This window comes from Amphibalanus amphitrite, unplaced genomic scaffold, assembly GCF_019059575.1.
Source record: "Amphibalanus amphitrite isolate SeventyFive unplaced genomic scaffold, NRLGWU_Aamphi_draft 001573F_arrow, whole genome shotgun sequence".
Taxonomy (NCBI): Eukaryota; Metazoa; Arthropoda; class Thecostraca; order Balanomorpha; family Balanidae; genus Amphibalanus; species Amphibalanus amphitrite.
Genome location: NW_024883066.1, coordinates 89,741 through 116,539, shown reverse-complemented (window position 1 = coordinate 116,539; position 26,799 = coordinate 89,741). Strand labels below are relative to the sequence as shown.

Genomic DNA, 26,799 nt, shown 5'->3' with positions numbered 1-26,799 from the left:
AATGTCATATGGTAACGTCAAAATTATTACGTTTAGAGCTTCACATTCTCGTGAAATCTTTATAAAATCCTCCCAAGTTGATCGCTGGAGCCGCATATTCAATATAGGTATAGCCATCTCTATAGGTGTTCGAATAATATTGTTCTCGGCGCATTCTTTTGAAAACTCTGTGACGAAGAGGCAGTTTTGAAATTTTACATTGTGATTTTATGGTTGGAATATGTTTTGTATACGGTTTGTCATGGCCCCTCCCTCAAAGCAAAACTTGAGGGACCATAATCAAAGCCGCCACAAAATAATTTATAAGACACACTTATAAATGCAACAAACCTAACATTCAACAGTAATGCAATTTAAAACATTTTTAATACATTTTCTTTTGATTTCTTCCCATGCAAAGAAAAATACCCAATTTTATAGTAAAATTGTCCCAACTTCAGTATTCGGACCTTTCAATGATATAGTTCCTTCACAGTTTCTAACATTCAGCCTTGAATAAGGCTAACTCGAGGCGACCTTACGTATTTCCAAAACAGATATCAATAAATACCAACAATGTCGCTTGCAATGCAATAATACGGCACATCAAAAGCCATAACATTAACATTTCATCTAAATCACAAACCCGTCTATTTAATTTCAACGGACGTAACATATAACATCATTGTTCGTTGATTGACGTAAAATTAAGCGCAAACTGACAAGCTGTGTATCGAATAAATGCACGCGAAAAATGCTACACATTTGACCGGACTCGCCCATATCCTTAGTATGTAAATATTCACGAAAAAACTGTAGGGGAGAGGAGGTAGATGGAATACATTTATATTTCATTAATCAGAACATCAACATATACAAAACAATGATCGCCAAATGGTGCAAAAGCATTTTTGCTTAAGTCGCAGCACCTCTCGGCTCTTACGTGCTCTCACCCGTAAGTAAGGAGGCTGCATTGATAACCTCTAGCCGGGAGGTTGAATCTCATTAAAGTTAATCAGTTTTCACAAAAAAATGCAGCTCTTATTATTCATGCACACACTCCCACCCTCAATGTTTCAGATACCCGAGAAAAGACGGTGTACACGCATGGGGAGCGTACTGACGTGGTACGCCGTGAGGACAACCTCCGCATGGAGGGGACATTCGAGGACCGACCACGGCAAGAGGCGCCGCGCGGTCAAAAGGCGCTCCCCTACAAGTACAACGACAACCTGCGACCTGAGGGCGAATTCACGGATCGTCGCCCTGAGGACGCGCCAAAGGGAGAGCGAGCGCCTGTGGTCCGACGTCCAGACAACCTCACTACAGAAGGAGAATTTGTGGACACTCGGGAGCAGTATACACCCGTGCGCGGAGACCGAGCACCAGTGGTCAAGCACCCTGATCATCTGAAGATGGATGGGAAGTTTGAAGACCGACCTCATGAGGCAGTACCGAGAGGCGAACGTGCTCCCGTAGTCAAACATCCAGACCACTTGAAGATGGAAGGGCAATTTGACGACCGCCCTCGAGAGGAGGCTCCGAAGGGTGAAAAGGCCAGGCCATACAAATACAACGACAACTTGAAGCCAGAAGGAGACTTCACCGACAGACGTCCCGAGGAAGCGCCTAAAGGAGAAAGGGCGCCTGTTGTCAGGAGACCCGACAACCTGCGACCAGAGGGAGTTTTCGAAGATCGTCCTCGCGGAGAAGCACCGAAAGGTGAGAAAGCAACACCATACAAGTACAGAGACAACCTGAAGCCAGAAGGAGAGTTTACTGATCGTCGCCCCGAGGACGCTCCAAAAGGAGAGAGGGCTCCTGTCGTCAAACGGCCCGACAACCTCCGGCCTGAGGGCGATTTCGAGGATCGCCCGCGAGGTGAGGCTCCTAAAGGTGAACGTGCAACCCCATACAAGTACAGGGACAATCTGAAGCCGGAAGGAGAATTCACAGATCGTCTCCCGGAGGAAATCCACAGGGGTGAGAGGGCTCCTGCGGTGAAACGGCCAGATAATCTGAGACCAGAGGGAGATTTTGTGGACCGTCCCCACGAGCAAGCACCAAAGGGCGAAAGGGCGACTCCATACAAGTACAGGGATAACCTGAAGCCAGAAGGCGACTTTACAGACCGCCGACCTGAGGATGCACCCAAGGGAGAGCGGGCCCCTGTTGTCAAGAGACCTGACAACCTTCGCCCGGAGGGCGATTTCCAAGACCGTCCTCGTGGTGAGGCTCCTAAGGGTGAGCGTGCAACGCCGTACAAGTACAGAGACAACCTGAAACCAGAAGGCGAGTTCACTGATCGACTCCCAGAAGAGGTTCACAGGGGTGAAAGAGCACCAGTTGTCAAACGACCCGATAACCTCCGCCCGGAAGGTGACTTTGAAGATCGTCCTCGTGGCGAGGCACCCAAGGGCGAACGAGCCACTCCTTACAAGTACAGGGACAACCTAAAGCCTGAGGGTGAGTTTGCTGATCGTCGACCTGAGGATGCACCTAAAGGCGAACGAGCCCCCGTTGTAAAGAGACCTGACAACTTAAGACCTGAAGGTAACTTTGAAAACCGTCCCAGAGAGGAAGCACCGAAGGGCGAACGAGCGACTCCTTATAAGTACAGGGACAATCTCAAACCCGAAGGCGAATTCACAGACCGTCTTCCCGAGGAAATTCACAGGGGCGAAAGAGCGCCAGTAGTAAAACGGCCAGACAATCTGAAGCCAGAAGGCGACTTTGCAGACCGTCCTCACGAAGAGGCCCCCAGGGGTGAACGGGCTACTCCTTACAAGTACAGGGATAACCTAAAACCCGAAGGTGACTTTACAGACCGCCGACCTGAGGATGCACCTAAGGGAGAGCGGGCCCCTGTTGTCAAGAGACCTGACAACCTTCGTCCTGAAGGAGACTTTGAAGATCGTCCCCGTGGCGAGGCTCCTAAAGGTGAGCGTGCAACGCCGTACAAGTACAGAGACAACCTGAAACCAGAAGGTGAGTTCACCGATCGACTCCCAGAAGAGGTTCACAGAGGTGAAAGAGCACCGGTTGTCAAACGACCCGACAACCTCCGCCCGGAGGGCGACTTCGAAGCTCGTCCTCGTGGCGAGGCTCCAAAGGGTGAACGGGCAACCCCATACAAGTACAGGGACAATCTTAAGCCTGAGGGAGAATTTGCTGGTCGCCGACCCGAGGACGCTCCAAAGGGAGAGAGGGCTCCTGTCGTCAAGCGGCCCGACAACCTCCGGCCTGAGGGCGATTTCGAGGATCGCCCGCGTGGTGAGGTTCCAAAGGGTGAACGTGCAACCCCATACAAGTATAGGGACAATCTAAAACCGGAAGGAGAATTCACAGATCGTCTCCCGGAGGAGGTCCACAGAGGTGAGAGAGCTCCTGTGGTGAAACGGCCAGATAATCTGAGACCAGAGGGAGATTTTGTGGACCGTCCTCACGAGCAAGCACCAAAAGGCGAAAGGGCGACTCCATACAAGTACAGGGATAACCTGAAGCCAGAAGGCGACTTTACAGACCGCCGACCTGAGGATGCACCCAAGGGAGAGCGGGCCCCTGTTGTCAAGAGACCTGACAACCTCCGCCCGGAGGGCGATTTCCAAGACCGTCCTCGTGGTGAGGCTCCTAAGGGTGAGCGTGCAACGCCATACAAGTACAGAGATAACCTGAAACCAGAAGGTGAGTTCACCGATCGACTCCCAGAAGAGGTTCACAGGGGTGAAAGAGCACCGGTTGTCAAACGACCCGATAACCTCCGCCCAGAGGGCGACTTTGAAGATCGCCCTCGTGGCGAGGCACCCAAGGGCGAACGAGCGACTCCTTACAAGTACAGGGACAACCTGAAGCCTGAGGGTGAGTTTACTGATCGTCGACCCGAAGAGATCCATAGAGGAGAGCGTGCTCCAGTCGTAAAGCGGCCCGATAACCTACGTCCTGAAGGGGACTTTGAAGATCGCCCGCGTGGTGAGGCTCCCAAGGGTGAAAAGGCGACGCCGTACAAGTACAGAGACAACCTGAAGCCAGAGGGTGAATTTACTGATCGCAGGCCGGAAGAGATACCTAAGGGTGAACGAGCCCCCGTAGTAAAGCGACCTGACAACTTAACAATGGAAGGCGAGTTCGTTGATACACGTGAGAAGCACACACCGGGAAGGGGAGACAGGGCACCTGTAGTGAAACACCCTGATCACCTAAGAATGGATGGCAAGTTCGAAGACAGGCCAAAGGACGTCGCTCCAACTGCAGAGCGCGCGCCCGTTGTGAAGCGGGTTGATAATCTCATGATGGAAGGGGAATTTACTGACACCAGGGAGCGAACAACCGTGACTCGAGGGGAACGGGCAGATATTATTCGTCGCGAGGACAATCTGCGAATGGAAGGGACATTTGAAGACACACGAGAGCTTAAAACCGTCACTCGAGGAGAACGGGCTGACATTGTTCGAAGAGAAGACAACCTACGGATGGAAGGACATTTCGAGGACCGTCCGCGTGGAGAAGCTCCCAGGGGAGAGAAAGTCCAACCTATCAAACATGGTGATAACCTTAGACCAGAGGGTGATTTTACTGACAGACGTCCCGATGAAGCTCCTAAGGGCGAAAGAGCTCTGGTTGTCAAACGACCCGATAACATTGTAGTTGAGGGAGAGTTCATTGACACACGAGAGAAAATGACCCCGGGAAGAGGCGATCGAGCACCAGTAGTTAAACATCCAGATCACTTGAAGCTGGATGGCAAGTTTGAAGAGCGTCCAAAAGACCAAGTACCAAAGGGAGAGCGTGCTCCTGTTGTCAAACACCCGGACCATCTTAGGATGGAAGGAACGTTTGATGATCGTCCCCGCGAGGAGGCCCCACGAGGCGAAAAGGCAACACCATATAAATACAGGGACAATCTGAAGCCAGAGGGTGACTTCACAGGAAGACCGACAGAAGAGGCACCAAAGGGTGAAAGGGCTCCTGTTGTCAAACGAACAGATAATTTGACAATGGAGGGCGAATTTGTCGATACAAGAGAGCGAACTACAGTGACCCGCGGTGAAAGAGCCGACATCATCCGCCGGGAGGATAATCTCAAAACAGAGGGGAGGTTCGAGGACACCAGAGAATATACAACCGTTACCCGTGGAGAGCGTGCCGAAATCGTCCGAAGGGAAGACAACCTCCACATGGAAGGCACGTTCGAGGACCGTCCTCGTGGCGAAGCCCCGAAGGGAGAGAAGGTTCGTCCTATCCGCCATGGCGACAATCTTCGCCCAGAGGGTGATTTTACTGGTCGTCCTAAGGATGAAGCACCTAAAGGAGAAAGAGCTCCTGTTGTGAAACGTTCTGACAACCTTACGGTTGAGGGTGAGTTTGTTGACACCAGAGAAAGAACGACGGTAACTCGTGGGGAAAGGGCAGATATCGTCCGCCGTGAAGATAATCTAAGGACAGAAGGAAGATTCGAAGACACCCGTGAAGTGACCACGATCACCCGCGGTGAGCGGGCTGAAATTGTTCGCAGGGAAGACAACCTACGCATGGAGGGGCAGTTTAATGATCGTCCGAAAGAGAATGCTCCGAAAGGCCAAAAGGCCAAACCAGTCAAGCACGATGACAATCTAAGACCAGAAGGAGAGTTCACGGGTCGCCCAAAAGATGGGGCCCCTAAAGGAGAGCGCGCACCCGTCGTGAAACATCCTGACCATCTGAAGATGGAAGGCGACTTCACAGATGGGAGAGATCGCCACTCTCCCGGTAGGGGGCAGCGGGCGCCAGTTGTCAAACACCCTGACCATTTGAAATTGGAGGGAGATTTCATGGATCGTCCCGACGAAAAGGCACCAAAAGGTGAAAGAGCCCCAGTAGTAAAGCACCCAGACCATCTAAAAATGGAAGGTGATTTCACTGACGGCCGAGATCGTCACGCACCAGGAAAGGGACAAAGAGCACCAGTGGTCAAACATCCTGATCATCTGAAGATGGAGGGAGAGTTTGCTGATCGCCCAGATAAGAAGGCACCAAAGGGCGTGAGAGCTCCAGTTGTTAAACACCCAGATCATCTGAAAATGGAGGGCGATTTTACAGACGGCCGTGACCGGCATGCGCCAGGAAAGGGACAACGGGCGCCTGTCGTGAAGCACCCAGACCATTTGAAGATGGAAGGCGAATTCATGGACCGCCCTGACGATAAGGTACCAAAAGGCGTCAGAGCACCTGTTGTCAAACATCCTGACCATCTAAAGATGGAGGGGGAGTTCGCTGACCGTCCAGACAAGAAAGCTCCCAAAGGCGTAAGGGCACCGGTTGTGAAGCATCCTGACCATTTGAAAATGGAGGGAGAGTTCGCTGATCGTCCAGACAGCAAAGCACCGAAGGGCGTTCGTGCTCCTGTTGTACAGCATCCTGATCATCTCAAACCAGGGGGCGAGTTCCTGGATACGCGCGATAAACAGTCGCCTGGTCGTGGAGATCGCGCACCAGTTGTGAAGCACCCAGACCAGCTGAAACTGGACGGAGACTTTGCCCAGCGACCCGCAGGAAAAGCGCCGCAAGGTGAGCGAGCACCTGTTGTCAGACGAGAGGATAACCTGACCATGGAGGGCGAATTCACGGACACACGAGAACAAACGGTGGTGCGTCGGGGCGAAAGGGCTGATATCGTCCGGAGAGAAGACAATCTTCGAATGGAAGGTAGCTTCGAAGACACGAGAGAACGTAATAAGGTGACTCGCGGGGAGCGAGCAGAGATCGTTCGAAGAGAAGACAACCTCCGAATGGAAGGTCGCTTTGAGGACACAAGAGATCAGAAGACCGTCACTCGAGGCGAACGGGCTGATATTGTCCGCAGGGAAGATAACCTCCGCATGGAAGGTCGCTTTGAGGACACAAGAGATCAGACGACCGTCACTCGAGGCGAGCGGGCTGATATTGTCCGCAGGGAAGATAACCTTCGCATGGAGGGCAAATTTGATGACACCAGGGAGCGCACCTCGATAACGCGCGGTGAGCGGGCCGAGATCGTGCGCAGAGAGGACACTCTGCGGATGGAGGGCGACTTCCAGGGTCGACCTCGCGGCGAGGCCCCGCGTGGTGAGCGTGCACCACGAGTTGACCATCCTGATAATCTAAAGCCAGAGGGCGACTTCTCGGGGAAGCCGCGCGAGCAGGCTCCGCGCGGTGAGCGGGCGCCCGTGGTGCGCCACCCGGACCATCTGCGCATGGAGGGCAAGTTCGAGGACGGCCGCGAGATGGTGACGGTGATGCGCGGCGAGCGGGCCGACGTGGTGCGCCACAGCGACAACCTGCGCACCGAGGGCTCCTTCACAGGTCAGTGGCCAGCGGCACCCACGTGCATTGTTGTGGCTTTTAGCTACTTGAAGCTAGTTACTTTTCTTATCGTCATCCCAGATTGCTAAAAAATAACATTTCACTGAAAAAAAAAACAATGAATGGTGGACACTGGATAGTGAAATGCATAAGTTGAATTTCCAAAATTGTTTCATACATCAAATGACTTTTTTTGTAAAAGAGTCAATTTCACGACAATGTAGGTACATCGTGGTACGATCGTCTATGCTACGTTTACCTCGTTTTCACTTGTCAGAGTGATATAATATCAGATATCTGCTGTATTGTTACAGACACCAGACAGAAGACAACGGTGAAGCAGGGATCTCGGGCGAGCATAGTCCGCCATGAGGACAACCTCCGCATGGAAGGAAAATTCAACGGTGAGTAAACGGACAATTGAAGTAGCATTGAAGAGCCATGCAGTTGACATGTGGTTTATTCTAAATGCTTTGCTGCATTTGTATTGCTTTCACAGTGCACTCAACATTTTTGTTGTTTAATAAACAGCACTACAATGATCTTGTCCGTCTACAACTAGGCACATGATGCACAACATCGAAAGTAAGTGACATCTCTTTCTGTTTGCAGACGGAAGGCAGAAGACGCTTGTCAGCCAGGGTGAACGTGCCTCTATTGTAAAACATAAGGACAATCTGCGAATGGAAGGCCAGTTTGAGGGTGAGTCACTCATGGACCACAGTCGCCTGTTTTTGTTATGACACGATGCACGCACAATTTCGTCTTGTGGACTTTGGTGATTACCTAGGAATGCCTCGGAATTATGATCGTCACTAACTTTTGGTTTGAGGGTTTCACTCACATCTCACAATGCCTGTCTTTAATTATTCAAGTCTGTCGATTTCATCCCGTGTCCCATTGTTGGTTTTCGTTTTATACGTCGATAGAGACCGTACCTACACTAATAAATTGTCCTGAAAAGGTTGGACAAGTTTAAAATACTCATAAAAATCATTACGAAAATATTTTTTCCTAGCCGGAGCTTCGTACACAGTTCTTTTCCCTGTTCTGTTTAAGAAAAGACAATGTTTGAACTACCTCTAGATAATGATTGAGAACAGTGAACTACCCAAAACCAAAGACATCAAACACATAAAACTTTTTCTTTTTCCTGATTTGTATCTTCATTAATATCTCAATCTTTGGGCTAAGCTATAATTTCTTTCAGCTTCGTACCTCTTATTTCATACAGCTTGGATATTGAATGAAAACTTTGGATACTCCTGAGGAAGTTTGAATATTCATAGTGCTATGTGCAGTGGTTACCTTTTTAAATAGGTAAAGTGACATGTAAAAAATATAATGTCTCACAATTAACTGACGTCTCACGTCTAGTTCTTCTTAGCACTACCATGGTCACTCTGAAATATCTAAACACTAGCATTCCCCTAAAACTAACACACCGGTACTGTTTTTAGTGACACTCCCTACCACTCCCTGTCTTCTCTGCCTGTGCACGTCGTGTCACGCACTCACCCGTCTCTCTCGCTGCTAACCATGCTCGCCATTCTCACTAACACGACTGCGGCTCGCGCAGACTTGCCGGCCAGCCCGGAGCCTGGCGTCGGCGAGCGGTCCTCGGCCAGCGGACCGGACCGGCGGTCCCCGGAGAGCCAGCGGTCGTCGGCAGGCCTGCCCCGGTCTCCGGCCGGGTCCCAGAGCCGGGGCTCTCCGACCGACCGGCGCTGGTCCTCGGGCGAGTCGTCCCTGGACTCCGGGGCGCCGACCACTCGGTCGCCCGCGGACCAGGACCGCCGCCGGTCCTCTGGTCAGTCCGGCCGGTCCACCGCCGCCCGGCCCAGGGATAATCTGCGCGTGGAGGGAGAGTTCCACGGGCGGCGCGCCGACTCGCTCGTCGTCGCCCACGGCGAACGGGCCGAGGTGGTGCGCCACCAGGACAACCTGCGAGTCGGAAGACAGCTGTTCGCCGGTACTGGCAGCCGCCTCTGCTCCTGCTGGCCCCGCCGGCCGCGCTCCGTGCGACTCTAAACGGCTTAGTCGCTCAGTTTATATGTTGCAGTTTATATCATGTTCTTTTGCACTCGCAGATTTATGTTGCCATGAATTTATTTTACTATGCTAGCTTCTTCAGTTAAATATCTGTGTACGTTTCGTTGCTATGTTTCGTCCCCGACATCGGTCCTCGGCCGCCACTGGAGTGTATCGCTGACACCTCCCGGCCGCCCGTGCAGAGCGGCAACAGAAGACCACCACGGTGACCGGTGAGAGGGCCGAGGTCGTGCGACACAACGATAACCTGACGGTGGGAGGCGGAGACTTCAGCGCACCGTGCACCCCGACCGCGCCGGCCGCCGGCGAGCGGGCCTCGCCCGTCCGACCGCAGGACAACCTGCGCATGGAGGGACAGTTCTCCGGTTAGTGGAACGACTCGAGCTAGTCTGCAACGACCGCTGCAAACGAGCGAATGCAGGCCAGCTGCTGTATATGTCATAATCCAACAGCTTGAGTGTTTTGTCTCATTTTACTTATTTATCTGCTTTGTTATTCTTTCATATTTTTAGACTGTATCTTTATTAGTTTTGTTTTGTTTGCTGCACCTTTATGTTCAACGTTCGTTCCATTTACGTTGTTATTTTCTGTTGGCGGACGCGTAGACACCCGCCGTAAGACGGTGGTGAAGCAGGGCGAGCGGGCCGAGGTGCGTCGGCGCCAGGACAACCTGAAGCTGGAGGGCGAGTTCGTTGGTCGCGAGCAGCGCACCTCCCAGACCACGGTGGTGCGCGCCGCCGGAGTGCCCTCCGGAGCAGGTACGGCAGCGCGGCGCAGCGGCCACCAGGCTATGTAGGACGGTCGACACGCATCAAATTTGACTATATTGTAAAACAGATCTCTTGACATCTCTTGATGTCTTATCCTTTTCGAACAAATCACACTATGTAATAAAGGGACCCAATCTGAACGATTCACTTTGTGAGTATGCACTCCAGTAGTCTCTCTTATGAATCACGTGAGCACAATGCACATTAGTTTTGAATCACGTGAGCATGCTAGTTGGTCGTAATATGCACCAGGAACACGAAAAACACCTTTTTCTCATGGCTTCGTTTCTGAGTATCTCTTGCCGCGATAAAATCCCGTAATTGTGCTAATAGTTAATTGCTAAACGTATGTCAATCTAATAGCTGATACGAGTACGGCAAAGTGTCGCTAGCCCTGACCTTCATGTTTGGTTGTGTGTTCTCAGCGGTGTCGACCAGCCAGGGCGACTTCCAGCCGTTCAAGACGGTCAGCAAGCCGGCCGGCCAGACGGTGCAGCAGAGCCAAACGCAGCAGCAATCGTCGATGAGCGTCAGCCAGCAGGGTGGCGCCACCTCGCGCACCGAGCAGCACTCGTCCAGCGCGCACCTGGAGCAGCGCAAGGTCTCCAGCTCGCAGCAGCAGTCCTCGTCCACCAGCCAGAGCTCGCAGCAGGTGGCGCAGCAGCAGCAGTCCTCGTCCACCGCCCGGAGCTCGCAGCAGGTGGCGCAGCAGCGCTCCGCGTCCAGCAGCCAGCTGGAGCAGCGCAGCATGTCGGCCAGCGAGCAGCGCGCCATGATGTCCTCCAGTCACACCGAGCAGCGCGTCACGTCGGCCGAGCAGCACTCCAGCTCCCAGCAGCAGACTGTCAGCAGCAGCACCAGCAGCAGCAGCCGGCAGATCCGTGACTCCTCCGCCCACCGCCGCGCCACGAGACACAACACCTGGACACGCGACGACACCGAGCGCGTCAAGGCGGTCCGCCAGGCCGACAACCTCACCCTGGAGGGATCGCACACGTTCGAGACCAGCTCCGGGAGGCGCGGGAAGGCGCGGATCCGGCCGGAGACGCAGCCGGTGGCCGGTGCGCGGCCCGTGGGTGTCCAGGAGCCGCGCACCTCTCCGGACAAGCAGCCGGCCGCCGGACAGCGGCCCGGCAGCGGCGAGGGCAGCGACCGCGCCTTCGCCGGCTCTCTGCGCAAGGACGAGCAGAGCGTGAAAAAGTGGGCGGCCAACACCCAGCAGCGCGCTGGCAGCTCCTCGGGCGTCAGCAGCGCCCTCCAGCAGAGCAGCACCACCAGCAGCGCGGTGCAGCAGCAGCAGGTCAGCAGCTCCTCGGTCCAGCAGCAGCAGCAACAGAGCTCCAGCAGCACACGGCGCGAGTCGCGCGTCTCCAGCAGCACGCAGCAGACTGAGCAGCGCAGCCGGGCCGTGCGCAGCTCCACGCAGTCGCTCGGCATCTTCCACGGCGACTACGACGTGTTCAAGGACAAGTCGGCCTCCAAGAACCAGTCGTACGCCACCTACAAGCCGTGCCCGGCGGCTGTGGTCGACTCGCCCATGTCAAACCTGCGCCCGGTAGGACAGACGCACGACCACAAGTACTACATGCCGAAGGTCAGCGACTAGGGAAACTCGGTGCGACTTTGTGATAATGTGTGACGCGGGAGGTCGCTCGGACCGCTCTCGGCGACAGTCGGGGGTCTCCCTTAACCCCTGATCTCGCCGAGTGTTGTTCGACCGACCGGAATAAGGGCCAGAGCTGATAGACCAGATGCGTTGTGTTCCACGGAAGCGTTCGTGATGCGTGGTCCGGAGTAGGGGTGGGGGCCGGCGCCGGGCACTGTCGGCTTCCCTTACCCGTGCGGTGCCCGCCCGCCGGCCCCGGCCCGTCACCGTGACCCGGGTAGAGACAGGCGGCGCCATCGACGAGCGTCGTCGCTTTCGTCACGCGCTTCGACGCTCGTTCGCTGCATGTGATAGACACGCCCCGAACACCGTCCACGCGTGAGGCCTTTCCACCGCGCTGGGCCGCCGGCCTGCGCATTGTGATGTCGATTGGACCGCGGATGCATGAGGGTGGCGAGGATGTGTAAAAATCAAAGCTGGAGATGTTTTTAGGCAGCGATACTAGTGCTAGTATTTTCCAAGGTTTATTGTCTTACTAATTCTGACTCGCTTGTGGTTATGGCAACTGATGTCCAATGAACTAATGGCTATTTATACAGCCCTTGGCGAGTGTGAATGCGTTCCTCTGACTAGCTAGTGATGCAGAAATGCTCATTTATGTTTTGATGATATTTTCGAGGTGAAAATACATTGCTTTATGTAACAACAAGCTTTTAATAACGTGAATCTATTTAAATACACGAGTCATAATACTACCGAGAACTTTGGTATTTTCCGAATGTGGGACTAAACGAATTCATACCCAGCTCAGAAAATGCAGTATCTTATGACACTATCCGTCATTCACAAATTGCTAGAAAAGGCTCAACGTTAAAACTACGCAGGCAGTAAATACGCTGACGCCCTACCTATCCACGACATGGAAAATGACACCAACGTTTAGGTAATTACACAATTATACGGATAGACGGATAAAGAAAGACGGTCTCGGACGCTGCGGAGGCGGGGCGTGGCATACCCCCCCCCCAAAAAAAAATCTCCAAATTTCAAAAACTCCTCAGAATTCGATTCCTTACGCACTTCTCTGCAGTTCTACTAGTATACAGGCTTTTTTCCTAATAAAAACTGTTAGGTCTTCTTTATTTTCCAGAAAGAGCCCTCATTTTCAAGGATTTCAGGCGCTGCGGGTGAAGGCGGGGGACGTTTGCTTCAAATGCCCCCGGGATCCGCCATGAGTGCAATCAGAGGCGGATCCAGGATATTCTTTGACCAGGGGCCAACGGTATGAAGGTGGCCTATTTTCGAGCTACCCTACCAGGGGCGGTACCAGAATTGGGGCGCCTGTAGTGAAAAAATGCGAACTTCTTTCTCCCTTCCTCCGAAATTGTTTATAGCTATATGGGCATAGGTGCGGGAGCCGGGGAGAGGGACAGTGGGGGCAGCCTTCCCCCATAACTCTGGGGCCGTGGGGGCGCTGCCCCCACAACTTTCCATAGGGACAGGAACCGTCGGGGCAGCTCTTCCTCCCCAAATTAGTGGACGTGGGTCACAAAGGAAACCTGAATGGAAGAAAGCATAAAAATCCCCTTTTTACCTAGCTTGACAGCTCATGTGGAAGATTTAACCCTCGCCCGTATTGGTGTTTTGCCAGCCTCGAACGTATACGGGGGGGGGGGGTGTCCGTTGGACCCTCCTTGCCGTTTCACCCCTGATTGACCTAAAGTTTCGCGGAAACAATGAGCGTGTTGCCCGTGACGAGAAGAAGATTGACACCGCCTGGCACCAGCACACTGCTGGCCGGCAAACAGCTTACCGGTTACCGAAACGTTGCACTCTGTCGGCAATGCGCTCCCAAATCCGACGTCACAAGGACCACAGTCAAACAGGCGTCCGCCCCGCGCTGGCGTCTGCGGCACACTGGCCCCTTCTCCCCTGGTCCTTTGCGCGCTCGGGCCCCGCCGCGCGCAGCCGTCCCCACAAACGTTCAACTTGCCCGCTGGCCGCGCTCATTTTAGACCGATAAAGGCCTGCAATTGTCTACGACACTTGAGTCGTCATTTAAGGTCCTTGGTCACTGGTTGACCTTCCAGGTCAGGTCAATGACCAAAAGTCGGGAAAATCGGGACCTGTTGGAACGTCGTAAAGCGTAACTTCTATGTTTTTTTTTTCAGGGTGCCTATCACGAATACCAAATTAGTTTTGATCACAGATGATGACTTCATGCATTTAGGCCAGGTCGGGTCAGGTCAGGTCAGGTAAACCAGTGGGGGTCCTGCCGGGTATTCGTAGTAGGTGTCAACCGCCTCTAACAGCTTCGTAACATGTTAGGTACAAAGGCTTCAAAACTACTTCGTACCTACATGTTCAAATGGTTCAGGTTGCTAAATTCGAGTTCTGCTAAAAAACTAGCTTAGAAAAATGTAAAACTCGAAAAAGTGGACCGAGGTCATCAAAGGTCAATGACCTGACCTGAACTTCAGGTGAACTTGACACCCACCCTTATGCATGGGACTTGGGAGCAAGATAATATCACATGTTTGAAGGCTTGAAACAACGAAAAGACTGGAAACGCGCGGCTTATGCGAGCCGACATATGCCGAATCGAGATTCCGGCCAAACATGGTCTCGGAAAGTAGGTCACAGGTCAAAGGTCATTTCAATTTGGGTCCGGGTCATGAAATTTTCAGAGTAGGTGTCAAATTGATTAACGCGAGGGCACTGGCGGATCCAGGCTTGCGTTTGGGGGGGGGGGGGCAACTCATGCGGAGCCAAACCTAGGGTACCCCCAAATCCTGTTTTCTCATCGGATTTAGGCCACTTATTTTTCGTCACAGCCCTGACACTATTATTTTTTTTTAACTAAAAAAATATATATATAAATGGTAGCCCACCCGACCCATGCCTTTGTGAACACTTACCATTGCTTTTGTCGACCAGTTAAAGGGACTATCCCACCTTTAACATGGGGTTTGAGTTGAGATAGCCAAGTTTGCGGCGAGGTTCAGAAACCACTATCTATCTAGGTTGCAGCCCCCGCGGCCTCTTGGTGTTGAAGAAATTCGTTCCCTTCATTTGAAAATGGGCCTTGTGCAAGGCCCTATCTTCAACATGGAGCGACCGTTAGTGTGACGTCACCTCGTTTAGTCATTCTGATTTAAATGGGTTTGTTCGTTGAAAAATCGCTTAAAATTTGTTCTGAACTTTGTTGTGGTGCCTACAGAGTAAAAAGAATCAGCTTTATGACAGTAATGTGGCCTGGGGAAGGAGGTAATTTTGGGCTGTGACGTCACATATTTGAAAGTTTGTGTTTGGAATATGGGAAGCCTAAGATGTTTAATGAAAAATAAATACCAGAACCGTGTTCCTGGTCATCCAATCTATAAAGTCGGGCACAATTTAACTGGTTTTAACAACATTTTAGAAGGTGGGATAGTCCCTTTAACCCGCTTCGAGTCAGTTCTTGGGTCCCTTTGCGGGCCGGGAGGTGGTAAAACACCCCCAGTCTATAAACTCGGCTCCTGGGCCACGCACTGATTGAACTATGTTTCATTATCGTTTGGGGGAGGGGCAAACGGGCCACTTTAGGCCTCTGGGAAAGGGGCATGGCCCTAAATGCCCCCTCCCTGGATCCGCCAGTGTAAGAGACCATTGGAGCTGCAGTTGGGTACCTCAGACGTCAGGGTACGCCCTCAGATGTATGTATAGGACTTGCGTGGAGACCTCTTATGCTGTAGTGGACTGAAAGGACCCAAAGGAGCCCGTCTAGGGCTCCCGGAGAATGGAGATAGACGTGGGCCCTCAGGAGCCCGCCAGAGCCCCCAATGAGGGATAAGTGAGGGATACCAAGTGCCTGCAATTGCATATTGCATAAGCCATAACGCCTTTACAAATCAATATATTATGTATCAGTGGCAGATACAAGGGGGGCCACATGGGTCATGACCCCCCTTGGTGCCCGGGGGCACCACCGGCCAAGCAGGGGCACCACCGGCCTAGCAGGGGCACCACCAGCCCGCCAGGGGCACCACAGGCCTAGCAAGGGCACCACGGGCCTGTGACGGGTCCCACAGGCTTGTCAGGGACACCCCAGGTCTGTCAGGGACACCAGAGACCTGCCAGGGGCACCACCGGCCTTGCAGGGGCACCATGGGCCTGTTAGGGGCACCAGAGGCCTAGCAGGGGTACCACAGGCCTTACAGGGGCACCACCGGCCTTGCAGGGGCACATTGGGCCTGTCAGGGGCACCACAGTCCTGTCAGGGCCCAGGGGCACCAGGGGCCTAGCAGGGGCACCACAGGCCTGCCAGGGTCACCACCGGTTTAGCCTTTACAAATTAATATATTATGTATCAGTGGCAGATCCAAGGGGGGCCACATGGGTCATGACCCCCCTTGGTGCCCGGGTGGTGCCTGTCAGGGGCACCACAGGCCTAGCAAGGGCACCACGGGCCTGTGAGGGGCCCCACAGGCTTGTCAGGGGCACCCCAGGTCTGTCAGGGACACCAGAGACCTGCCAGGGGCACCACCGGCCTCACAGGGGCACCATGGGCCTGTCAGGGGCCCTACCGGCCTCGCAGGCATCACGGCATCACGCAGGGGCACCTTGGGCCTGTCGGGGACATCACGGGCCTGTTGGGGGCGCTTTAGGCTTGTCAGGGGCACCGCAGTCCTGTCAGGTCCCAGGGGCATCAGCAGCCTAGCAGGGGCACCCTAGGCCCGCCAGAGCCACCACAGGCCTGCCAGGGTCCAGGGGCACCACAGGCCTAGCAAGGGCACCATGGACCTGTCAGGGGCACCTCAGGCTCCCGTGCCCCCCCCCCCCCTGGATCCGCCAGTGATGCCACACCACGCGAAACATCGCCAACTACCAGCTGCCGCGCCATAAACACGTGCCAACAACAGTCTTTTTTTAAGGTCGACTCCGCTCGCGCAACTTGTGACTGACCCTCACTGCTACCATATTGCTTCCGTATTATGCTGTGGAAAGCTTTACTTCACCAAGTGGCTAAAAACCTCCATCAAGGTATATTTTCATAGCATTTTTTCGGACGTTTTGGGGGGGCCAAACCGGCCACTTTAGGCCTTTGGGGGGGGGGGCATGGCCCCCGTGGCCCCCCCCCTGGATCCGCCAGTGCGCGAGGGTACTGAAAATTTTGTTGCGATCGGCCGCTTTTTACGCGAGCTATTTGCGAAAAACCTTAGGGGGGGGGGGTTGCATCACCCCCTCCCCTGTGCCGGCGTATGGATATGGGTAGGTACCTAAATGTCATAGTCTGAAAACGCCCTTTGGTTTTCACATGCTTGTTCAAAGCAAGAGGTATTTGCACTTTTCCGAATTGTTTTATAGTGATAAGGTCATGAATCCGCGTGCCCGACCTTCCGATGCCTGACCAACGATCCGTCGCCATGGTGCAGCGGCTCGACCAGTGGGCACACCGTGGGAAGGCAATTGGATCTAGTGATTTTGCCATAAACTGAGTTCAAAAATGTTACGCAAGAATGAGATGGACGTAGCATACCTAAGTAATGCCAACAGCGCGGCGCTTCGTGGCGTAGATTTTACTACACACGTAAAACTTAGCCCATCACCCCACCCCCTCCCCCGGTGACGGATAAATGTCCCACGAGTGTGACTTGCCCCCCCCCCCCCCCCCTTTGCTAGCGGCTGCGACGCCAGTGTGTCGGTGCGCAGGTCGCAGGTCGCAGGTGCCACCGTGTCTGTGTCCCCGTCACTCACCTGCAAATGATGAGATGCCGCCAAAGGATACTCGCCATTCGCCACTGCATGGGAGAGAAAAGGCATTTCCGAAACGCAAACAGCCATCTTCGTCCAAACAAGGGATGAGTGATGACAAATTTGCAGCACTTATAATAGTCACTTTGAAATGCTCCACTTCTCTCACCCCACCCCACTTCAACACCCCACAGTCCACAATATACAGCACACCCACACACTTCAAAACAAGCTTCAAAACTGTCACACGCTTTGACAGAAGCTCAGCCGGGCGTTGTCATCTGATAACGGGGCGACAACCAATCAGAGAGCGGCACTGAGCGTAACTACTCGCAGCTGATTGGCTGATCAGCCGACGAGCTCGCTCGACACCGCCCGGGGGCATGCATGGTCCGCGCGGTCTGGGTGAAATACGACGCGCTGAATCTCGCAGAAGGCGGGCACGGCGGGCAGAGAGGTGAGGGAAGGAGGGGTGACCGGCGTCCCGAGAGTGACGTTTGTGAAATGTGCGTTTGGAGATTGTGGTGCACGCTAGTGAGAAGTGAGCGCCCGTGGTGCTATTTCTTTTGGCGAATTTGTGAATTTTGATATCGGTTCAAGTTTGGACAAGCATGAATGGCTGTCCAACAAACAAGAGGCTCCCCGACCCCGTTCCACCATAGACGCACCAAGCTGAAGCAGCCAAAACTGCTGTCTGGCACGGAGACTTCGCTGAATGGTGAGTACCTTCCTACAGCAATTCGATGCATTCGTTCAGTGTCCATTCTGTCAGTGATCGGACTTCAGAGCCCCAATGATCCCTGTTCGCTTGTGATAACTGATATGTACAGGTCTCGCGGGTTTTAGCGGTAGGTTTTGCACCTAGAAAATTTAGTGTACTTCAGGCTATATCTTCGTCGTCTTAAGCTTTTAAGTGTTGAAGATGCGGTCGACTTGTTGGGTAACAAGCCGGCCATGATCGTGTAAAATGGCTTCATCGTAGATCGATTAGCTTCTGAGATATAACCGGAAATGTAAAAGTGCAAAACCTACCGCTTAATCTCGCGAGACCTGTACATATTAGCCGTTTTCACGACGACCATCTGGTACACATCTGGTGCAGATTAGGTGCAGATTTGGTCAAATTAGGTGCATTCGCCGGATAGCCCGTCGTGAAAACGGCTATTAGCCGTTTCAAATAGCCGTTTCACGACGGCCATCTGGTACACATTTGGTGCACATCTGATACAGCTTAGGTGCAGATTTGGTCAAATCAGGTTCAGTGTGTTTCTTAGCAGCTATCAGCTAGGGTTGCACTAATTGCTTATATGCCTGCTTTGTCATATTATCAGAGAGCATCATCGATTAAAACACTGAAATAGATTCATAAAATGAAGATATTTGTTGTAAAAGAAATTAGGTGCAGACCTGGTCAAATCAGGTGCATTCGCCGGATAGCCCGTCGTGAAAACGGCTATTATCTTCCCAACCCTAATAGTGATTATCGTAAAACATTATAAAGTCGCAGTCAGCTCGCCCGGCCACCATGCCACCAGTGGTTAGTCATCTGTGGAATATGCATGTATTAATGACCTCCACGTTTTAACCACCTCTAGTTAATGAATGACGTACAAATCAATCACTTAACCTTAACAACCAACGTGACTCGCCAGGTAAGCATATACAAATAAGCGGAGTAATGTCTCGGCGGAGTCGAGAAAGCGTTCGTGCTACTTGCGACCTACTGAACAGTTCAGCATAAAATTAGAGTTCTAGCCGATGCTTGGTTGCTCAAGGTGCTATTTTATGCTGGTACTGCATTTACAAAGAACTTCAAATAGATGTCTGATTGATTAGCAATGAGACGCACGCGTAAAACGGAAGCTGGTAAATATTTATAGAACAGATACCTACTAAATCAAAGTGTCAATGATAAGTTCAAAAAACCTTTCTTATGATTGGCCATCTACCTGCTAGGTATTTTCAAAACAATAAGGCTGAATCATTGATAGACGATTGGACGTTACGCATCGGAAGTTTCCGATATTTGTCTTGCAACGCTTCTAACATCACTCATACATTTTCACTTCGCTTATTAAACATATCCACTGGATGCATGCCTTGGTCATGCAGACTCAGTGCAACACTACAAAGTCCTGGCGCCAATAAATCACTCGGCGGTGCTAGCCCGCACAGCGGCTAGTCGCCGTCTCCTTCCGCTCTGCCGAACTCCGTGGACAGAGCCGGGTCCGCCGCGCCCCTCCCTCATCAGCTCGGTGTGCTCACAGCGGACCTGTCGCCGGTCCATCACAGACTGTATCTCAGGCCTTGGGCAGGACCGCCTCCGGCGATTGCAGCGGTACTTTCGGGGTCACTGCGGTCACGGTGGGCCTCGTCGAACCGTTTCTGGACGCCGGCACCTCCGCCCGCAGTCCGCCGTTCTCGCCAGGTGGCAGCAGCGGCGAGCCGTTGCTTGCAGATGGCGCTGGCGTCTCGCCGGAAGCTAGCCGTTTTCGGATAGTGAGTCGCAGGGCGCCCTCCGGCTGTTTCTTCAGGAAGTTCCACGCCTCGATACGCGGCATGTGTGTCACGTCCTCGTCGTTAATGGCCAAAATCTGGTCCCCGATGTGCAGCTTGCCGCTCTTGTCCGCCGCTCCCCCTGAGGAGCAGAAGTGGTATCAGGGTTAAGACACACTGTCTCCGCTTTTATCCACCTGTTGGGAGGTGCTCCCAGCTGATCCATTAGAAAATGGAAATAAATAATGCCATTGCAGCGTTCATCGTGATGTGATAAATGGACGGTAACTAGTATGACGCTCCTCGAGTCTATTTCAGTAGCGTAGCTCATTTCTTACCGATTACCGAACCATATTTCGATCAGCATCCGGCATCGCAAGGGACGTGCAATGCATGACAGGGTAAGCTGTAACGAGAATATGCGACCCTTCTTGCTTTCGTCTAAGCAACTAGGTACCTAAATTGTTGACTTATATCGAGTGATATTATCAAGTTTTAAAAAAAGGACATTTCGTGCTGGCATCAAGTACCTGCATGGAGAACAAAAAAGACGCATATTTATCTCTTTTTTTTTTAAATCCAGAGATGTTGATATAAACAATTGCAAAGGGTATACTTTAGTTTTGAAGGATGGTTTGGTTGTCACGTCTAAAAGGTTGACGCTGAAGAGCGTCAGAAGTTGTCGCATCAATGCTAACATACAACTATTATACGCATATGAGAGAAAAGAAGTAACAACCTAACTTCAGTTACGTTATATTGAAACGTATCTACCTATTGCACGCGCATTTTATTGCGTTGGCAAAAAATATCATTTAACGGTTAACTAAAAGTTAACCGTTTCATTCAGTTGACACAACCATTTAGTCAAACCTCTATTCTTCTAGCCTTGTGAGATTTTAAATGTTTGTCGCACCTATCTTTTTATCAGCTGCACTGTTGCAATTTTTTCCAAAAGATAAGTCAGCACCTTGCTTAATTCAGAGCCAAGCCGCTATCACCCATGACTGGTTTGAGCCGAACAGGTTTCGGAGGATGACAGTGACACCCTATATGTCCCCGACTGGTGCGATCTGATAACACTGCATGTGATCGACGGCGCTGTCTCGGCCGTATCCGCTTCATATTCCGCTTTATCAGTTAACGGGCATATCAGCAGAGGATCAGACACTGCAGGCCCGACTTGTCACGGTCTCGTCGTTGGCATGGCAACCGGCAGCGTTGCTCCAATGAGTTGCTGACGTGGTTAATGAACACCTTTTGGAATTCCACTGCCGGGTGAAAGTCGCAGACTGGTTCTGGCCCGGGTATGTTAATATATATTTAATCGGACCGCGTCCTCGGTATACCAGGTATTATTCGGTGTGCCTAGCCAAGGGTGTTTTAAATAATGCCCGAACGGAGTGAGGGCATTATTTTTCCTAAAATATTAACCGAACGAAGTGAGGTTAATATTTTCAAAAATAACACGAATGAAATGAGTGTGATTTTTGTATTTAATGCACGAGCCCGCGAGTGCATTAAATATAAACACCCTTAAGGCAAGGCACACCGAATAATGCCTGGTGTACCGAGGAGGCGGTCCGATTACATTTATTATAACGACTTTGCGCCGTTCGTCGCTCAGCCCGTCTGTTTAAAAGGGCTACATTGAGGGATTGGGAAAAGAAACGGGGCTTGGTTTTCTTTTCGGGGAAACACTTGTTAATAACGAAATGTGGGAGAGCAAACTGCAGTTTTTTCTCGCTGTCTGTACCATTCGTATCCATTTTCTGCATTAATGAACATCACCTTTGAGTGATCGGACAAAGCAGTGGGCCTATCAAATTAAAAAAAAAAATAAGAAGGCGTCTCAAAGCTCTCTCTCTGAATTTGATTAAGCTCTGTGTTGCCTTCGGTGCCTGTGTTGCCTTCAATCTCAATGCAGGCCAATATTCATTTTTCAGCGAGCAGCTTCTTGTGAAACTATTCGGGCTCCACCACGGAAAGAAAAAGTCTGATTAACAATATTATTCCCGGGATTAATTTCTGTTATACCGACGTTTTACTTAAAAAACTGAAATCACGCGCGCGTTTAGAGACAGCCCTCCGATGCTGCAAAAATTACCCGTGCTATCAAGATTTAAATACTTTTTTAACATGCGTGAACGGCGCAAAGTCGTTTTAATCCTCTTTAACGCCAGGAATTTCAGCTGATATTTTCAGCCAGCTAAGCTGCTGAGCATCGTAATAAACATCATCTTTGAGTGGATATATTGTTTTGTTTTGCAAGAAAAATACTTGTAGCGAGGCAAAGGAGAAACATGCTTATAACGTGCTTGTAAATGATATCAAATAACTAGCCGGATTACTGAGTAGTGACATGCAGTTGGTTTGAAAGCATACGGGCCTTAGGCAGCAATGAATTAGCGATCACATATTTTCCTTTAATAAAACCTTTTCCCAACCGATAGGAAAGAGACGTCGATATCGACAATGCGTACCTGCGAATATTTTCTTGGCCACTAGGGGCCGGTCTCCGAGCGGAGAGTCCTTGCCGCCCTCGAGACTGAAGCCGACGCCGGCGCCCTCCTTCACCAGGGTGACCACCTTGGGAGGGCCCCGCGGTACGTCCTCGAACGCCAGGTCTGCGGAGGCGCGGCCGGGTCAGAGAGCACCGGTTTGAGACGGCACATAACACCGTTTGGGACAGGGCAGAGGGTCATGGGAGCGTCCAAAGGGCGGGAGTTATCTCAGGGGAGGGGCCAAGCGATTGAACTAGTGTTTGGGGGTGGGTAGGGGTGAGAGGGGTTTCCTGCGAGACAACACGGTGCCAACATCGCAGACGCCAGACTTGTCGACAGCGATGATGACGGTCGATGTTAGAGAACGTCATCGTGTTCATAACATCGCCGTCATCACGTGTACCACTGATACGGGAGCAGGGATGGCGTCAGCTCTGTCGGGGAGCGTCCAATAACAGCGAGCAGAGGAGTGGCCGCATGGACCAACAGCGGGGAGGTCACGCAGGTTAACTGGTCACGGTATCCACCTGACATCATCGGTACTCTCCCTCGTCATTGGTGAGTCATCCTGCGCTCTGCCGTCCTGTGAAGAAGGCCGACATCGGCTGAGGGTGTGAGGGGCGCTGCAGGGCCCATACGCGCTGGAACGTCGGGCGGCTGTCTCGTGATGCTGGGATTTTGATCGATCTGATTCGATGTCGGACACTCAGGACAGTGAGATCGGTGGCGGTGTCAGACCAGACAGCGGTCGTCCTCGCCAGTGACACCCGGTCCGACATTCCGGTCCGACATTCGATTCGAGTGTTGATGAGGGTTGTGTTCAGTGCGACTGATCGCCGCGGCTTATTGGCTCTCAGCTCGGATGAGATGTCGAGTTCGACGGCCGAAGGTGGTCTCACAGAATGATGCAAGTCTGCACTGAATTTGGCTGGACTGCATAGCGTGTTATGCCAGCATAGTGCCGCGCCGTGCTGTCTGTGCTGTACGGTGCTGTGCTGTGCTGTGCTGCGCTGTGCTCCGCCGGTGCAGTGCCGCGCTATTTTGTGATGCACTGTGCCGTGCTGTTCCTCCCACGTGATTCAGTGAGCGGTGCCCCGCTCCCCGTGCCCGGCCGACCACGGCGCGGCGGTCAGCCGTCTTCCTGTCTGCCGCGCCGCGTCGAATTGCTCCTCAGTGGGTGCGGTGAGGTTGGTGTGGTGCCAGGCCGCTGAATAGGCTGTGGTATGTCCACACTGAATGGGTGACGGCGCCCCGACCGGCCAGTGCCCGACGGCTGATATTTTTACGGCTTCCGGCCACAAACCGCAACTAACCCCGCTTTCACATGATAACGCTACGAGTTTCCTCGAAAAGACATGGCCGGCTGGTCGTGGCGCAAAATAAGCCAATGCGTTGGGAGCTCAGACTGGAATCCTCACGGTCGGCTGTTTTATTTTTAAATTCTATTTTGGATACGTCCCGGTGCATAGTGAAATGCCGCACCTGTCGCACCTGCCCAAAATGGTTCTATTTACATTGTAACAATAGCTAGCGCATATACGGAGTGAAAAAAGACACCACAATTTCTACGCAACTCGGATTTTAAAGCAAACGATACGTTATCTTTCTTACGGTTCGTTTTGGAAGCCTATGCAATTTTAAACACCGTGGGACACATTTTAAGACTCGTCAGCTTATATATCAGATCGTGTTTCCCTGTCCCGTGAAGAGACATATGTTATGCGGTCAGCTGCTTACGTAAGAAGATTCACTTAGCGTAAAACGTTTAGGATAAGAGCATCAGCGACAGGAAAGAGGCCAAGCAATGTGTGAAACTCCAAAAAAGGTCGTTTAAAAACAGACTTATCAGTGCAAAGTACCCATCATCCAACTCGTGCATAAGTTATATCAGAATACTACAGTGAAGGTTCTGCACAACCGCTGTTTAGCATGCCTCTCCATCGCTATTTTCTTGGAAATTCCACTGCAAATTTCCAACAGAATGCAGTGTGCCGTGTGAGGGAGTTGTCAATATTCGCCCCAAAAAAGCAACAGTCGATCAGGAATGTTCCGTTTGAGGTATCACAACCGGTCAAGTTTGCATAGTTGTCCGGCGGCCGGGTGCCGCGACGCGCCCGTTTTCCTTTTCGTCCTCGTGCCGACGGTGTTGGGCGTTATCTGATCCCCGGCAGTTGGGCGACAAATCGCACCGGACACGTCCCGTGGCTGGATCGGTGTCGTCCGCGGCACAGGGCATACCGCGGGGCCGGGCCAGAGGTGCTGGGCGGCAATTATAGACAGCAGGAGAACTGCCTGGCTCCCGTTGGCTCATGGAAGGGCATTGGGACAAGTGACGGACATTTTAATTACAAGACTAGTGAAATGGAATAAAGTTATGGATTTTCGAACGCAAGATCATTGGCAGCACAGCACCCAAATCAAATAAACAACATGAAACTGAAGCCTTGAGATTATCTTACATGTATACCGATCGATAAATAACTCCTGCATACCTAACTCGTGACCGAGAGTAGTCTCACCTGACGCCAGACTCTTGCTGTCCATGGGGCTCTCGAGGATCTTCGGGGGCCGGCTGGAGAAGGTGTTGATCACGGAGGGACGGTGGACGGCTGAGCCGTTCTCGTCGGTAGCGGCATCCAGAGGGGTGACCGACCTGGACCGGGACAGGACCAGCACCACCTCGGCACGCGGCGCCTGCGAATAGGCAACACTGGGTCACGGGGTGGCGGGTGAACAGGTCACACTGGGTCATATGCAGGGGAGATCGACGGCACGGAAAGTTCCATGAAAGGGAGGTTTCTTATAAGTGCGAGGGAATAAGCATCAGCTGATTTTTGTGTAACTTTCTCATTTTTAAAGTATTTATGGCCTCTTGTTTAATGCAATCACCGTGCTGTCACCTCAGCTCAGCTTCCGGCTTCTTTCGTGGTTAGAATGACGTAAGCTACAAGAATGGACCAGTTTTGGCATGGAATGATGCAAGCCTTTGTGCGCAACCATGTGCAAGTTATAAAATAAAGGGGAAATAAAACACAATAATGGTGTAAATAAGCACGTTTCCAGCTAAACCGTGCAGCTCTTGCAAGAAAGAAACGTGTGAACTTAGCATACCACGGACACCAAAAGTCGCCTGCTGGAGGAATTTCAGAAGCCGATTAGCAGCTCAGATGACGCCATGGCAAAGAAACACCTCAGGATCTGACAGATTACACCTCGCGTCAGCCGCTTATGTCACTTAAGTCCCCACCAATTTCTTAGCGCAAGACTGAAACCTAAATGCACAATGTTTGATACTCACGTCGCTATTGTTATCGTTCTCCTGTCAAACTATCCAGATATGACCTGTGCCAACTTTATTATGTCTTTTACCTGAGTGCCACTGAAACCTCGTCAGCCGAAATGATCCAGGCTCTTGTTCAGCCAGTGCAGTGGGACAATCGTTCACCGATCGTGGAAGCATGGGTTTGATTGCCTCCGCTTTTATGATGCCGTGCTGCGCGGCTACTGCTCCCGCTATTGCGGCGCCTCCGCTCTCGATAACTCCCGTTCTTAGCACCTTAAATATTTAATTATGCCCTAATGAAGTATAAAAGAACGTTTTGGTTGAGAACAGTGCTTTTCTACTTTGAATGGAGCGCCTGATTCACCATCACCTCAGTTGAGTCACACTGACTGAATTATGGTCGGGTGCGCCGTGAAGATTACTTTGACACACTTACGAACTACCTGGAGACCTAGAGACGTGCCGGACATATCACCAGCCAATTAACCTATGAGTCATGACAGCAGCCCGTGTTCACCCATCTCCACACCCTCATCCGTTCCTGGTCGTGGGTCAACAGTAGCACATGCTGGAGCGCTGGAGCCATACGACGAGCGAGACTGCTCCCTCCTTATGTTTTAGGGCCTTGGCTCCTTCTAACAAGGAGCTGTTGAAATCCGTATCTTAGGGCGGCTCTCTCGCGGAGCCATTCGCGTCGCACCTCTGACGCGGGATGTGGGTCGTTATCGTTACGGGTCAGCCGGTCGTACCTCGCTGGATTAGCTGTGGATGTTCCCGTCACCCGACAGACGCTCCAGGGAACTGGATCATGCACGACGCTTTGGCAGTTAGCACACGGGACAAGTGTCATTAGCCTGGAAATTATGTGGCTGTAAACTGTTAATAGAGCGTATGTATTACTGAGCAGCATAGGCATAATGTGAATATATGTAGGTACTCATGGCTTCTGATAACGGCATCATAACGAGACAGGGAATCTCAAAATATAACTTCTTGATCCAGATGTGTCGTAAGATCCAGAACAAGCAAAACATTCGGGCCGAAAACGTTATAAAGCGT

General features: G+C 52.0%; 2 protein-coding genes across 4 annotated transcripts in view; one reads left to right on the top strand and one right to left on the bottom strand.

The window, feature by feature from the left end:
* Positions 1–12,479, top strand: part of LOC122373933 — a 33,057-nt gene extending 20,578 nt beyond the window's left edge. The window contains exons 16-22 of the mRNA XM_043352388.1: positions 1,060–7,296; positions 7,611–7,700; positions 7,909–7,998; positions 8,876–9,268; positions 9,531–9,713; positions 9,954–10,106; positions 10,544–12,479. Coding sequence (XP_043208323.1) covers positions 1,060–7,296; positions 7,611–7,700; positions 7,909–7,998; positions 8,876–9,268; positions 9,531–9,713; positions 9,954–10,106; positions 10,544–11,724 — 8,327 coding nt within the window. The 3' untranslated portion in view covers positions 11,725–12,479. The remainder of the gene's footprint in view (positions 1–1,059; positions 7,297–7,610; positions 7,701–7,908; positions 7,999–8,875; positions 9,269–9,530; positions 9,714–9,953; positions 10,107–10,543) is intronic.
* A 6,525-nt stretch (positions 12,480–19,004) lies between these two features.
* LOC122373934 (pro-interleukin-16-like) overlaps positions 19,005–26,799 on the bottom strand; it is an 84,579-nt gene continuing 76,784 nt past the window's right edge. For all 3 annotated transcript variants that reach the window (XM_043352392.1, XM_043352391.1, XM_043352389.1), the window contains 3 exons: positions 24,977–25,151; positions 22,437–22,580; positions 19,005–20,095 (listed from right to left, as the gene is read on the bottom strand). In XM_043352392.1, the coding sequence (XP_043208327.1) occupies positions 19,758–20,095; positions 22,437–22,580; positions 24,977–25,151 (657 nt within the window). In that variant the 3' untranslated portion in view covers positions 19,005–19,757. The remainder of the gene's footprint in view (positions 20,096–22,436; positions 22,581–24,976; positions 25,152–26,799) is intronic.